Genomic DNA, 16,724 nt, shown 5'->3' on the forward strand with positions numbered 1-16,724 from the left:
TGGGAGTTGTAGTTTACAGGGTCCTATTACAGCAATGCATGTCGCTTTACGGCGACGTGCATTGCTGTAAAGGGCCCGACCGCGGCTGAAGATCTACTCACCTGTCGCCGCCGCCATCATCCTCGCCGGGATCCGGGTCTTCAGGGACGAGGTAAGTACCGGGGCCGGTCCCCAGCACTCCCCCGTCCCCCGCCGCATCCTCCGGTCTTCCTCCCGTCCTCTCCGGACTTCCTGCTATCAAGACTCCCGGGTGAGTGCATCCTTTCATTTCTTTCTTCCTGGTTTACTTTTTTCATAAACATGTATGCTTAAATCAGCCTGAATGTTTACTTCAATAGAAATGACAGAAAACGGGCAGTGTTTACCTCCTGAATGGTCAAAGCATGTTGAGTATGTTGAAAAACAATATCTCTTTTCCTCCAATAGATTTCACGTTATACTCAAGAGCGTACGTACCATAGAGAAAGACCATGCAGCTTCTATGGGGTCCTGGAAGATAGGCGAACCAGTCCTGGTTTGCCCTACTTTTTATTATTAGTAGAAAACTTTGTGGGACTCCTCTTTCCAAGAAACTGCATTGTCGGTAACTATATAGACATGGATATTGATCATGGCAAGTAAGGGGAAATAAACCACAAACCTTTCTGTCCTGAAGTGCCAAATCACACACTATAATAGAAGGCCCTTTTTGATGTTTGCTATGGGGCCCCTTTTTTTTTAAATGAATGTGTACCACTTGTTGGACTACTCCTGTACACGTTCATTTTTCGATGAAATTGGTTGACAATTATTGAATCTGTATGATCTACCACGAGTATATACTCAGATGTGATGAAGGAACTTTGTGTTTTGGGCTAAATTACCCTTAATGGCCTTCTGCAAAGTAATCAGACTTGGCTCCATGTTGGTGTGAACTGGGGCTTTAGTTTGAACTGGTCTAATTAACACATTTTTTTTCATTAAAAACATGGTAATAACTCTTTGAAAGTTATAGCCTGGGAATTGAGGTTCTCTTGTGGTACCTTGTTCTAGTTGAGTGATTTCCTAAGTACTTTGTTAGATGTGTGAGATGAGAGCAGGGATGTGTAAAATCCTATTAGGCGGTAGAGTGAGTTTGTGTTCCCGTACGTTGTGTTTATCAACATGTAACAACATATGACATTGAAATTATACTATTATTATGAGTTTGGATTCCTGAAAGACAGGTTGATGCATTACATAAGGACGTCTGGTGTATAACTAAGTCTAATTACCTTCTTAGTGGGGGAAATGGAAATTGAATATCACAATGATGTAGAGTAACTGAAAAGTAAAGTAGAAAGTGCATTCAGGAATAACCCTCACCTGTCAGAACTACAGGGGTTTGATGGGCAACATTTTGGGTGTCCAGATGGGTCGATCACCTGTCTCAGCTATTTTCAAGGTGCTGATCTTAGAAGTTTTTTTCCCAACTGCAGGTGGAATTTTCTCTACCATACTCCTCCTTCTATCGCTATGTATAATTGCGCTATGCTATCGATGCTTAGGCTTGGTTGTCTCCTCTCTCCATCCATATCAAGGCTGTAGTGAACACTTTGTTTATTTCTAAAGATTCTAATGGGGTTATATCAGCTATATATGTGGACTTGCTGCATTGCTATCATCAGGCTTATCCTCTGACAGTGAAGAGAAAATGGGAGTCATTTGTCGGTATGTAGACCTGGCACAGACACCCACTGCCCTCGCTGTGCACGGAATAATGCTCACCTAATGCATTTAATGTCAGAACGTACCCAGATAGGTCTGTTTTGGAGATAAATTTTACCTTTAATTAAATAAAAGAAAGGTGTAGATCTTCCTGCTACCCCATTTATTTGTATTCTTGGTTTTGGAGCCGGTGAGGATGGTGGTGTTGTGGGGTGGGGGTGGAGGCGGGGGTTGCTTAGTTCTATTGGCTATCCAGCATTGGCTTCCACCTGATCCTCTGACTGTAGTTGAGCTGATCTCTAGACTTAATCAGGGGGTATATAAGAAAATGTATATATGGGGCCCCTGGGTTGACATTCCCCATTTGTCTTCTGTGTTCCTTAATGAAGGCTGAGAGGATGGCCTTTAGGACACCCCTGAGTCTATTATTTCTAGATGGTCAGCCTGACCCTGCTATGAATTGAGTGGCTGCTGTCATTACGTAATGTCTGCTTGGAACCCTTCTGCTCTGATCCTCCCTAGGTATGGTGGGCCGTTATGGCTTCTTTCTATTTTACGTCTTTGTTTTTCCTGTTTACAGCTTTAACAGGAAAGATAGTTTATTTGTCACTCAAACACTGGTCCTAGATAAAGTGGAGGGGTTGTTGTGTTATGTTTGTTCTTTGTATGTAAAGGTTGTTTTACCTTTTTTTGCTGTATGTCAAGAAATGTTTAATAAAAATAACTAAGAATAAAGTCTAATGATGGAAGGAACAGTTTTTAAAGGGGTACTCTGGTGAAAAACTATTTTTTTTTTAAATCAACTGGTTCCAGAAAGTTAAACAGATTTGTAAATTACTTCTATTAAAAAATCTTAATCCTTCCTGTACTTATTAGCTGCTGAATACGACAGCGGAAATTCTTTTCTTTGTGAAGCACAGTGCTCTTTGCTGACATCTCTGTCCATTTTAGGAACTGTCCAGAACAGCATATGTTTGCTATGGGGATTTCCTTTTACTCTGGGCAGTTCCTAAAATGGACAGAGATGTCAGCAGAGAGCACTGCGCTCATGATGTCAGCAGACAGCTCTGTGTTTCAAATGGAAAATAATTTCCACTGTAGTATTCAGCAGCTTATAAGTACAGGAAGGATTACGATTTTTTAATAGAAGTATTTTACAAATCTGTTTAACTTTCTGGCACCAGTTGATTTAAAAAAAAAGTTTTTCACCGGAGTACCCCTTTAAAGAGATGCATTCAGTTTATAGGGTACCACTTTAGTGAGGAACATTTCCTGTAGTTTTATCCGCCCTAGAGGACCACGCGATCATGTACTAAATAGTCATTCTGAAAGCCATGTCAACAACAGCACAGTGCCTAGAGGTTCAGCTATTGGTCCTGGAGCGATCAGCTGACCACCTAAAGATCTCCTTTCAGTGTTCTAGATGAGACAGTCCCTTTAAAAGACTTCACACTAAAGGGGAACTCTAGTTTATTGAATTACATTTACAATATTTTTATTATAGAAGCGCCCTTGAGGTTATTCTTTGGGCATGACCTTCAATATTGAAGTAAATGATGTACCACCATTAAAATCTGTCTATGGACCTAGAAACCTGTTATTGAATGCCTCCTCCAATATCTGTTATAGTTCAACCCACTCGTCCTCATTTTCTTATTCCTTTCAATTCACTTCAGTTGAATCTCACGATAACCTTCTACTCTAAGGTGAAGAATAACATGGTTTTCTGGCCTGTATCCATCCTCCTGATTAATTGCTATCAGCGAACCTGCTTTCTCTGTATCTTGCCAAATCTAGATGATATTTCAACACCTACAAAATTAAATAGCATTGATATAGGAAAAGTTGTCCGTAGTCCGTGCTAAAGGGAAAGTTAAGCTTCATAATAAAACTTTAAATTAAATAAATGTTTTTTTTTTGTCTACAAAGAGCTGAGTGTAATTACCTGGCTGGATATTATTCCACAGGCAAATCAGCAGGACGGTTACAGTTTGTGAAAGCTAAAAGATCAATTCAACAAATTCTTTATCTAGCTTTGTATTTTTAAAGTCGCAGAAAATTACATGGAGAAAAAAGCGTTTTACAAAAGAAAGGGGGATATGTAGGTCTACAAAATCATAGCACCACCCCTGTCCTCAGGTTGTGTGTAGCACTGCAGCTCAGTTCCCGAGAAGTTAATGAAGCCGAAGGGTAATACCACACATTACCTGAGAACACGTGTGGTGCTGTTTTTTTCAGAGGAAAGCAGCTATGTTTTTCTAATGCTAGATAACCCCTTTAACTTTGAGTTTATACGCTGCAACCGTGGCCTCTAATGTCCTAGACTTAGAGGTATAAAAGCAAAAAAAGGCGCTCCCTGTGGAGGATCACATGTGCTGGATGGTAAATATACAGAGGGGGGCACAATGGCCGCTTACCCGCTCCGGTTGTGTACCGGCATACACAACAATGGACAGCACTTAATGAATGATAAAAATATTCATGGACCCATTTGCAGCCTTCCTGTGAAGATTAACGAGACTGGGAATTTTCGTGGCGCTGATCATAATGTGTACATCAAGATAAAATTCCTTTAATGGTTAACCATCAATCAACGCATCGTGATTGACTTCTCCCTGATCAGCGCCACGAAAATTCACGGTCTCTCCGAAGTTCCATGGTCTCCCTAGACTTAGAGGGGAAGTTAACACTGTCCTGCTGTCTTAAAATACCATGCTTCTTTTCCAGCAAAAGTGGTTGTCTCTTTTGGGTCCTCTGTAGTGCTGCTGTATACAGGAAAGGGCAATTATGTGCAACTTCCTCCTAGTGTAATAGGAAAATGATAGAGGGAAGTTTATCGTTATTCTAGGGGAGTGTGTTAAGTGTGTAAATGGTGGTTTTAGTGTACTAGACCTAGTTTTATTTTCATGATACTATTGCCACTTTTGTGGGTGCATTGTTATGGGTAAACTGTAGCCAGCTGTTACGGGTCCTTTGTCTAGCTTTGTCATGTTGGTATTGTGGGTGACTCTAATATACCGGTACATTTGATGTGGCAGCATTATTAATAAGCACATCGTAGTATTGTGCACCACATTAGCCTTCACTGGTTGGGGATCACTGTAGACTCATATTATATTTATATGTATACTATAATACGATGTAGTATATCCAGTTGTAGTTAAGATGATCCTTATTGGTTAGAAAGTAGTTGCTTTTTCTTTTGCCCAGTGAGGAAATTGCCCACAGCTAACAGACCAAATAGCATGTTTTGAGAGGGGGAACTTAATGAGCAAGTTTCTTTCTTCACTGTGCACTAAGTGAAGTATTATGTATTCCGTCCTGCTATAGCATTATCGTTTAGTTTCTAAAGTGCCAAAGTAGAAAGTAGTGTTATCACCTTGTTTTTTTGAAATTGGCTTACTACTAGTGGGTAGACAATAGTTGGGTCCATAGATGCCCTCTGGACAGATCTTAAGAGATGGGCATAATCCAGGTGCTAAAATGTAACAGTACAGTACAGTACAGTAATATACTTGAGTAATAAAGTTTCATTTTTTTTGCCAATATGTGATAGTATATCACTAGAATATGCTGTCACTTACGGATCAGGTAAGTTCCAAGTGACCCAAAAGGGCAAAATCACTCACCAGATTCCTAGATATTAGTGGAGCTGTGTTACTGTTCCCTCACTGAGGGTGGCACTGCACATAAAAAAAAACTTGTTTCTATGGTCAGATCCCCTTCGATCATACTGTCATGACATAATATCATCACGTTATATGATGGCAATGTACCTTTGAAATGGGTTGGTGACATGAAAACCTACTTGACGGGTGGCTATGGGTGTGGTGGTGTCACTTAGCACCAGTAAAGGAGGTATATTTCTTGTGTTACTCTCTGTTCCTCTGTTTATACCACTGGTTTTATATTTTGTAAAGAAAGAAAAAAAAAAAAAATATATATATATATATACAGTATATATATATATATATATATATATATATATATATATATAAAGTAAAGATGATGCAACACTCCACAAATATGCATAAGGTGGTTATTTATTCCAGCATGTGCAAAGACAACGTTTCACCAGTCTCTCACTGGCTTTCTCAAGTGAGAGACTGGTGAAACGTTGTCTTTGCACATGCTGGAATAAATAGCCACCTTATGCATATTTGTGGAGTGCTGCATCATCTTTACTTTTCTGGATTGAGGAACCAGTGGACCCAGGTTCCAGGAATGCGGGCACCCCATTTTAATTTTCTTCTCCTTTGGACGACTGAGGTGCTGTCTTTATCTATTTGCTATATATATATATATATATATAGAGAGAGAGAGAGAGAGAGAGAGAGAGAGAGAGAGAGAGAGAGAGAGAGAAAGTATATATATATATATATATATATATATATATATATATATATATACCGTAATGTAATTTATTAATAGAAAAAGTTAACTCCTATCACAAGTTATCAGTTGTATCTAAATTTCTGTAGAACTTTGTTTCCCTTCAAAGCCAAGCATTTAATCTCTTACAGAAATCCAATGGTGATTCCCTCTTACTTTTTCTACCCTAACATATGTTGTCTTTTCCCTTTTAAAAGCTCCGAGCACTTTGACTCACTTGACATTGACTCACTTGGAAAAAAATAGGCATGAAAATGTGAGAGGTTCTTATCTGATTGGACAATCCTTGTTTTTCAAGCATAGATGACCAATCTTGGCTTCCCTAATGGGAAATCTCTGTACAAGAGCCAAGGGATCAAATGTACATGTGGAAAATAAACATCCCCCTTCTGCTTATGAACCAGAGTATGTTTGATACAGTGTAATGAAATGACTCAACTTTTATGCCGATATAAATGAATTTTGGAGAAGAACATGATTTAGTGACTTTTGTTAGTACTTTGTAACACCCGGCACAGTAAGGGGCTGGTCTTTTTACTTAAGTATTCTACTCCTATATTATAACATACAATTTAGTTTAAATAATTTTTCTTCTTTTAATAATAAATACTTAATTCATTTTTTTGGATTCTTCGATTACTATGCCCACACATAACTGTAGTATTCAAAACAAAGTAATGAATAAAATGCATAGGTGAATGGAAAAAGGAAGTTCATAAGCAGAAGACTCCCCCTTGACATCCTTATATTTAAAGGGGTCATTCTCATTACCAGTTTTTCCAGTTTCTCTTTAACATGGCTGAGGCCAAGACCTGTGCCCACATATCAAAAAAGACACAGACATATGGACTGAAGGTGCCCTTTAGTTGGCTTTAGCAGGTTCGGCCAACTGTCTAAAGTGGGTTTGGCCGACAGATGATATTAGAGGTTATATGGTATGGGCCTGTTGGATTTTTACCGCCCTACTGTTTTGTTTTGGAAGAGATAAACCAGAGATGATTGGCTGTGGCTTACCCCTTCCCCATAGAAGAAACATAGACGTTCAGCTGATATGACCGTTCATATGTATGGGGAAGTCGGGAGAGATAACAGATAAACAAATGAAAGTTCAGTTATTGAAAGTGTATGGCCACCTTCAGTGGTATTGTGCATGCACTAGCAATACATGGTCCTGAGAACCAAGCCAGAGGCACTACAGAAAGAAGCAGCTATGTGTGCAACCCCAGCCCCTGTGACTGCACTGCTGTGGTGGCCATAGCCAGAGTCAATGGCCTAAAAAAAAAGGGGGGGGACATAGTTACACAGCAGGCATGGTTTAGAAAGGAAAGGGAGAAAGGCTATTTGCTCCATTCCCTCCTGAAAAATTCCCTCCTAAATCCAATTATAGCAAATGGAATAAATCTTTGTCTAAACAACCCAAAAAAGTACCGTAAGAAATATCTGGGGAACGCAGATAAGAAAATAAAATGGTTTACTCGTCCTAGAATAGAATACCCCTTATATTTATTATATACCATTGGTATTATTGATGCATGTTTCCCTGTATACTTCACTTTCCTAGAATGTTTACACTGACATTTATGTTACATGCCTGAAATTCTTTACATATTGGTAAATGTTGAGGCAATTTCATATATTGCTATATTTCTTCATGCCTTCTACTTGTTGTCAAGATACTTTTGTCAGTTACTAAAGACGTTCTATTAAGACACTCTATTATAACATTGATTTACATGTCCTGGCCCTTATTTAGAGCTTGTATAAGAAGGGTATTCCCATCTGGCATTCATGGCACGTAACTCCCGTTAACATCTATGGGCGTTATGTAAACTTTACAAAACAGCCTGTTTGGCTGTTTTCAGCTTCCAGACAACCTCCAGTGGACGCAATGAAACTGAAGTAGGCTGGATGCCCTTGATCTCCTGTGCCCATGTAAAAGGTACAGCTAATTTGGATCTTGCAACCCCCAAAAATTATTGTCAGCAGAACATCTCCCTGTGTAAACAGGTGATGTGCTGCTGACAATTGTGGGGGTGAAAAACATCCATAAGGTCCAGGCCATTTACAGTAGGGGACCCTGTATATATATTTGTGCAACACAAAAAGAGAAACACAGCCGCACATCCACCATTTGTAATTTGATCTACTTGCTTCTCAGCATAATTTCAAAAACTAACAGGTTGTTAGTATACATTTTGATCAAAAAGTACAAGCCCACTCGCCACGTCAAGGCCACCTCGTTAGAGTGGGTCCCTAACCTGACATTGGGGGCTACGCCAGTGTCAGGTTAGGGACCCACTCTAATGAGGTGGCCTTGACGTGGCGAGTGGGCTTGTACTTTTTGATCAAAATGTATACTAACAACCTGTTAGTTTTTGAAATTATGCTGAGAAGCAAGTAGATCAAATCACAAATGGTGGATGTGCGGCTGTGTTTCTCTCTTTGTGTTGTACACCTGTATATATATTATCAAATGGTTCTGATGACTTTTATCAAATTTATAAAGCCAAGTTTAGTTTACTATCTCCGGCAGCTCCTGTAGAGAATGAATGGAGCGGCCGTCACTGTAATATAATTTTAGGTTCCCATAAATCATATTGATTGTATCACTTGACTTATTACAGCAATGGATCCAGAATGTTGTATAGTTTGAGCTTCTCCATTAGTTTTCATCATGAAATATTGTTATGTCGGTGTTCTTCTCAGCTACAATATAAACAGAGCATTAACTCAGCCGTCAGACTACTTCTAAATACAGCTGTGTACTGTGGAGAGTGTTCAATATGTTTGTAAAACCATTAGAGTCAGAGAATTTGGCCCTTCTGTTATGGAAATGAGAAGAATGTGAAAATATATTGGACACTTACATTTTGCAAGTCTATTCCCATAGACATTCCTCTTGTTAATGTTCAGGTTTTCATCAGGGGCAATACAGAAAGCCCATTTGTTACACAACCTGCACAGTTTATGGTCATTCCTGGGCATTGAGTTTTCCTTTTTAGTAGATACCTTGAAACCTGTCCAAAACACCTCATTGAAAAGACCACAATCTTTTTTTAATTTCTTCATATGCTATGTATATTAGTCCAGTAGGCCTCAAACCCCACCAACATGTTTTTTATTGGAATTGAACAAGGAAAAATTAAAATCCTGGACTGCTGGTGGTCCTTGAGGACTGGATTGGGACCTCTGTATTAGTCCTTTTACTTGAAAGACCACCCACCTTGAAGACCATTTTTCACTGTAATTATGGTTAAATATTGTGTTTAAAGAGGTTATCCAGCAAAAAACATTCTTCGTCTATTATGCCCATGCTGTCACAATTAAAATGATAAACTTTGACTTACCTCCTGCCGCTCCCCGGTGCTGCTGGTATCGTTCTCCCGCCCTCCAATGCAAGCTACTTCCTGCATTTAGGGATTCAACACGTCAGACTGCTGCTCAGCTAACAGATGTCCCGACTTGACCGCTGATAGGCTGATTGGCAGCGTGATGTATTGAGACCAGGCTGACCTTACTAGATTGGGAAAAAAAACTGCCACTTTATACTTAAATAGTACCTGTCACTAAATAAACTTTCCTAAACAAACTCAGGCTATGTTCCCTAACTACATCTATCTCCCTCTGCCCTTTAAAACATTTCAAGAGCTTTAAAAAGCTCTGTTTTTTACCCTTTCTTCTTGCTTAAAGAGTGAGCTACCGGCAGGAGGATTTGGACGTGCCCCAGCAGGCGTTACGTCACTGAAGCCTGCTGGGGGGACCGCTTCCGCCCTCAGTTCATGCTGGTTCTCCGAGTCTGCATCAGCGGAGAAGCAGAGGAGAAGCTGCAGGCCAGCTGGGAGATGGTGAGAACTTGTTCCACAGCTCTGTCACCTGTCTTCATCCAGCTGCCCATGTCTACAGCTGCTGTGGGCACAGCGCTCGCTCCCGCTGGTCTGATATACAGGCAGGAAGCAGTGCTGTGCTGGTCACAAGTCCCGGCTGCAGTCAGATTTTGGACTCATGCCAGGCCAGCATGAGTCTGAAATCTAGCGGCTGGGACATGTAGGGAGACCCCTAGTGGTGGGTTTTCCCAAGTTAAAATAAACATAGAAATAAACTTTTTTTTTCTATAACATATATTTAGAAACTTATTAAAATAGCTTTCTTAGCAACATATAAAAAAGCTTTTTAAACACTGGTATTCTTTAATTATTTTATTTCAGGCTGGGTCCACATAGTGTAAAAAAAAACATGCGTATGTTATTTTCGCCCATATTTCCAGCTGAAAAGTTGAGCATAAACAAAATATGCACATATTTTTTACGCTGTGTGAATCTGGCCTTACACCGTATGAACCCAGCTTTATTCTTTGTCTTTTTTTATTTTGAATGAACAGCAACTAGTCCCGCCATAATTGTCATATCACAATTACATCATCTTAGGACATGAATGAAAATACGAGAAATAAATGTAAAATAGCAGTAGTGGATAGTAGATACCCTAATGAGAAAAACCAAGGCTAAAACAAAACTACCTTTTGAAATATGAAAAGAAAAAAAAACACACACAAAAAGTATAGTGATAAGACAGAAGCAAGTAAAAAGAGGTAAGATTAAAAAGGTACTCCAGTTGAAATTATTATTTTTTTTTTAAATCAACTGGTGCCAGAAAGTTAAACAGATTTGTAAATTACTTCTGTTTTAAAATCTTAATCCTTCCAGTACTTATTAGATGCTGTATGCTCCAGAGGAAGTTCTTTTTTGTTTTTTGAATTTCTTTTTAGTATGACCACGGTGCTCTCTGCTGACACCTCTGTCCATGTCAGGAACTGTCCAGAGTAGGATAGATGTGCTATGGGGATTTGCTCCTGCTCTGGACAGTTCCTGAGATGGACAGAGGTGTCAGTAGAAAGCACTGTGGTCATACAGAAAAGAAATTCAAAAAGAAAAGAACTTCCTGTGGTAAACAGCAGCTGATAAGTACTGGAAGGATTAATATTTTTAAATAGAAGTAATTTACAAATCTTTTTTGGACCAGCTGATTTAAAAAACTGTCTTCCACTGGAGTACCCCTTTAAGGAAGAAAAAGGAAGGGGAACGGGATACTTTCTTTTTTTGTTTGGCGGGAGGGGGTAACATTTTTGACCAACCTTAAAAATGTGATTTTTTGTATGCTTTATTTTCATGTTTAAACACATCAAGGTCATGGTTGGTGATAGAATTTAGTCTTGTACTTGTAGGCAGATCTGCTGATAAGGAATTCAGGGAATTTTGCCCTCTGGATTACAAATGCCTAATTAACACAAATAGTTATTTGTTCTGAGCAGAAATTCCTTTTCCATATGTGGTTCAATGTGTTGGTGGAATATCTGCATTTTTTAACCCTAAACACATTTCAACACAAGTCTTTCTACAGAATTAGCTGAATAGCTGCCAGTAGTAATACAGTGGGGCAAAAAAGTATTTAGTCAGCCACCAATTGTGCAGGTTCTCCCACTTAAAAAGATGAGAGGCCTGTAATTTTCATCATAGGTATACCTCAACTATGAGAGACATAATGAGAAAAAAAATCCATAAAATCACATTGTCTGATTTTTAAAGAATTTATTAGCAAATTATGGTGGAAAATAAGTATTTGATCAGGATAAAAGACACCTATCCACAACCTCAAACAGTCACTATCCAAACTCCGCTATGGTGAAGACCAAAGAGCTGTCAAAGGACACCAGAAACTAAATTGTAGACCTGCACCAGGCTGGGAAAACTGAATCTGCAATAGGCAAGCAGTTTGGTGTGAAGAAATCAACTGTGGGAGCAATAATTAGAAAATGGAAGACATACAAGACCACTGATAATCTCCCTCAATCTGGGGCTCCACACAAGATTTCACCCCGTGGTGTCAAAAAGAACAGTGAGCAAAAATCCCAGAACCACACAGGAGGACCTAGTGAATGACCTGCAGAGAGCTGGGATCAAAGTAACAATGGCTACCATCAGTAACACACTACGCCGCCAGGGAAGCCTGCGTCATACCGGCCGGTCCCCAGCTGATTCCTGTAGCTGGGGGCCGCCGTTAGTAGCCGACATGCGGCGATCTCCGCTGCCCGCTAGTAATCCTTTAGATCGCCGCTGTCAAAGCTTACTGTGGCATCTAAAGGTGCCTGTATCCCATCCCTGGTGGTCCAGTGGGGAGGATTGCCCCCCTCCCCGCAGCGCGATTGCAGGGGGGGGGGGCATCCACTGCTTAGGTAGCCTGAGGGCTTACCTTTCCTTCCATGGCAGCTCCTGCGCTCTGAATGATAAAGCCTGGCAAGACCAGGCTTTATCAATCGAGCGCAGAGCATACAGATCAATGTGGTTTTATGAAACCACATTGATCTGTATGAGGAATCTAATGATTCCTCCTAAAAGTCCCCTAAGGGGACTAGAGTGTAAAAAAAAAAAAAGTTTAAATCACCCCCCTTTTCCCAAATTCCATATAAAAAATATATAAACATATTAAAAATAAACATATGTGGTATCACCGTGTGCGTAAATGTCCGAACTATAAAAATATATTGTATATTAAACCCCACGGTCAATGGCGTACTCTCCAAAAAATTCCAAAGTCCAAAATAGCGTATTTTTGGTCACTTTGTATACCATAAAAAAAAAGGAATAAAAAGCGATCAAAAAGTCTGATCAAAACAAATATGTTACTGATTAAAACCTCAGATCATGGCGCAAAAATTAGCCCTCATACCACCCCATATGCAGAAAAATAGAAAAGTTATAGGGGTCAGAAGAGGACAATTTTAAATGTATTAATTTTCATGCATGCAGTCATGATTTTTTCCAAAAGTACGACAAAATCAAACCTATATAAGTAGGGTATCATTTTAATCATATGGACCTACAGAATAAAGATTAAGTGTCATTTTTACCGAAAAATGTACTGCGTAGAAGTGGAAGCCCCCAAAATTGACTTAATTATGTTTTTTATAATATGTTGTCGCACAATGATTTTTTTTCCTGTTTAGCCATAGATCTTTGGGTAAAATTACTGATGTCATTACAAAGTAGAATTAGTGACACAAAAAATAAGCCATAATATGGATTTTTAGGTGCAAAATTGAAAGCGTTATGATTTTTAAAAGGTAAGGAGGAAAAAACGAAAGTGCAAAAACATAAAAATGCTTGGTCCTTAAGGGGTTAAGCCAGTACATGTCCAGGCCCATGTGAGGTTTGCTAGAGAGCATTTGGATGATCTAGAAGAGGGTTAGGAGAATGTCATATGGTCAGATGAAACCAAAGTAGAACTTTTTGGTAAAAACTCAACTTGTCGTGTTTGGAGGAGAAAGAATGCTGAGTTGCATCCAAAGAACACCATACCTACTGTGGAGCATGGGGGTGGAAACATCATGCTTTGGGGCTGTTTTTCTGCAAAGGGACCAGGACGACTGATCCGTGTAAAGGAAAGAATGAATGGGGCCATGTATCATGAGATTTAGAGTGAAAACCTCCTTCCATCAGCAAGAACATTAAAGATGAAATGTGGCTGGGTCTTTCAGCATGACAATGATCCCAAACACACCACCTGACCTGGGCAATGGAGTGGCTTCGTAAGAAGGATTTCAAGGTCCCGGAGTAGCCAAGCAAGTCTCCAGATCTCAACCCCATAGAAAACCTTTGGAGGGAGTTGAAAGTCTGTGTTGCCCAACGACAGCCCCAATACATCACTGCTCTAGAGGAGATCTGCATGGAGGAATGGGCCAAAATACCAACAACAGTGTGTGAAAACCTTGTGAAGACTTACAGAAAACGTTTGACCTCTGTCATTGCCAACAAAAGGGTATATAACAAAGTATTGAAATTAACTTTTGTTATTGACCAAATACTTATTTTCCACCATAATGTGCAAATAAATTCTTTAAAAATCAGACAATATGATTTTATGGATTTTTTTTTCCCTAGCCGATATCTGTCTCCTCAGCTCCCCCTGCACTATAATATGATGCCTGCAGCTTAGACAACATTTTTTATGTCATAGGTTCCCTTTGAACCTATGACCTTGGATTACCTTTTTCGGTAAGGTGTCGGCGTCATATATATTTGATATTTGTTAACTCTCCAGGTACAAACATTTATGCATTGGCATGTACAATTATGTTGTAAATAGCGTCTTTGGTGTGTATATGTATACAGTATGTATGTATGTATGTATACACTCCAATGCTTGTGCTAACTTGTGCAAACTTTTGCTATTTTTTGTCAGATGAGCATAATGATGTACAGAAGAAAACCTTCACAAAATGGCTAAATGCCCGTTTCTCAAAGGTAAGACAATTCCCCCTTTAACCCTTTACACCATAGCTGGAGATCTGTCAGTGTTATCCTCAATTAATACAGTAAGCTGGATGATTTCTTACATTTTGTTAGATATATAATGTAATTTGATTCTATTATATTGCTGTATATTTATATCATTAGATGATATATTAGAAAACTGTTTCCCAACAGTGTGCCTCCAGCTGTTGCAAAACTACAATCCACAGCATGCCCGGACAGCCGAAGGCTCTCCGGGCATGCTGGGGATTGTAGTTTGGCAACAGCTGGAAGAACACTGGTTGGGAAGCACTGTAATAGAAGAACAAGGAACGTTCAGCACAGAAACTGTGGAGTGAAAAGATGTCTGCCCCATTTTAAAGCAGACACAAGACATGGTGAGAAGAATGACGCGTTTCAGGTGCATATGTCATCCTTGATGATAAAAGGGGTTATCCAGGAATTGAAAAACAGAGCTAATTTCTTTTTTATTTTTATTTTTTTAAACGATGCCTCTCTGTCTCCAGGTTTGGTGTGTTATTACAACTGGGCTCCATTCACTTCAATGGAACGGAGCTGCAGAACCACACCCAGCCTGGAGACAGACAGGGAGCGTTTGTTTAAAAAAAAAAGAAATTAGCTCTGCCTTTCGATTTCTGGATAACCACTTTAAGGGACCTATATACACTGTAAACGCATCACTCTTCCCACCATGTTTTGTGTCTGCCTTTTAATGGAATAAACTTCATTTTACTGCAAGGTTTCTGCACAGGCCGTTCCTTCTTCTTTTACTGTTCAATGAGTCCTGTCCTGTGCTGTCAGGGAAGCGAAAGGGCTGTTTGGGTCTTTGGGTCTGGACATTCTTGTTGCATTACATGATGTAGCTTCAGTATTCCTCCTGTGTTGTAGCTTTTTCTTCCTGAAATTATTTTCTATTATTTAGGCTCATTTCACACCATGTCTGTATACTATATACTCCATCCTGCTTGTAGACTTATTCACACCTGTTCACCAGTGTACATCGAGATCCTGCATCACTATCTGTATAGAAAAGTATTCAGAATTTCTTAAAGCGTACCTGTCATATCACAGAAAAAGAAAGAAATTCTTATATATTCTTCATATGTCTTTTTTATGTGTCTAGCTTCTATACTTGGCTCAGAAATCCCTTCGTTCTGTTGTTCACTCATTTTGACATCCACTTCTCTGGAATTGTGTCCAAGGCAAGCACTGAACCCGCATTCACTTCCTCCCTGAGTCTGCTGTGATGTGCTGGGTCTCTTCATCCAATCACTGCAGGCTGCTCTGTAACCCCTCCTCCCTGTTTTCATGCTGCTGTCTGATAGACAGGACAGGAGTGAGCACAGGAGAGTGCTAGTCCTGCCCTCACTTACCAAACTTTGTCCCAGCCTGTGCTTCAGCTGGGACAAAGATGATGCTGCAGCCGGCCAGGATTATGTTCTGGACTCCTAGTGGTCTTTTTTTATAGCCATGATTTCTATAAAAAAAGTTAAATAAATATCTTGCATTATACTATTTTAGTAACAGTTTGACACTGTATATGTGTATAGACATAAAGACACATGTATACGGACATACATTCTGCCAAAGGTGCGCACAGTGTTACTGTTCCTTCTCTGAAGGGTGCCAAAGAGGAACAGATTGGTCGTACCAGGGAAAATTGTGAATGAATTAAAAGGCAAATAGAGAGATGGTAGATAAGCAACTTAGTTTGGTGCTTTGTTCTCACTATGGTGAAAGATTTATATCTAATATGTTCCATTATGGCCAGTAAAAAACAAAACAATGGTGTAAATACTGTAAGCGTATGTGAAAGCACAAGATACATGGAATAGTTGATTGGAAATCATTGTGCTGTTGTAGGAATTTCCTGAGAATGCCAGAGCCATGATGTATTCTGCTCCCACACCCAGCGGAGTTGTCTTTAAACGTTCCTTCAGAGTACAGTTTTCCATGGCTTGGTCCAAACTTTTTTATTTAATTTATAAATAATTAAACAATATTTTTTTTTCTTGGTTAGGATAGATGTAATACAAAAATAAATACATACATACCCACCCACCCATAACACATTTAGAATAATGCAATAGCTTCAGTATGTGCTGAACAGACACCCATACCATTTGACATTTCCACACTGTTTAAAGGGGTACTCCCGTGGAAAACTTTTTTTCTTAAATCAACTGGTGCCAGAAAGTTAAACAGATTTGTAAATTACTTCTATTAAAAAATCTTAATCTTTTCAGTAGTTTTTAGGGGCTGTATACAGTGACCCCCCGACTTATGATGGCCCGACATATGATCATTTCAACATATGATGGCCTCTCAGAGCCCATCGTA

At 39.4% G+C, this 16,724-nt stretch overlaps 1 protein-coding gene across 4 annotated transcripts in view; it reads left to right on the top strand.

Annotated features, from left to right (window-relative positions):
- Positions 1-16,724, top strand: part of UTRN (utrophin) — a 702,825-nt gene that overhangs the window by 66,893 nt on the left and 619,208 nt on the right. For all 4 annotated transcript variants that reach the window (XM_056567370.1, XM_056567374.1, XM_056567371.1 and 1 more), the window contains one exon: positions 14,314-14,375. In XM_056567370.1, coding sequence (XP_056423345.1) covers positions 14,314-14,375 — 62 coding nt within the window. The remainder of the gene's footprint in view (positions 1-14,313; positions 14,376-16,724) is intronic.

Source organism: Hyla sarda, chromosome 3, assembly GCF_029499605.1.
Source record: "Hyla sarda isolate aHylSar1 chromosome 3, aHylSar1.hap1, whole genome shotgun sequence".
NCBI lineage: Eukaryota > Metazoa > Chordata > Amphibia > Anura > Hylidae > Hyla > Hyla sarda.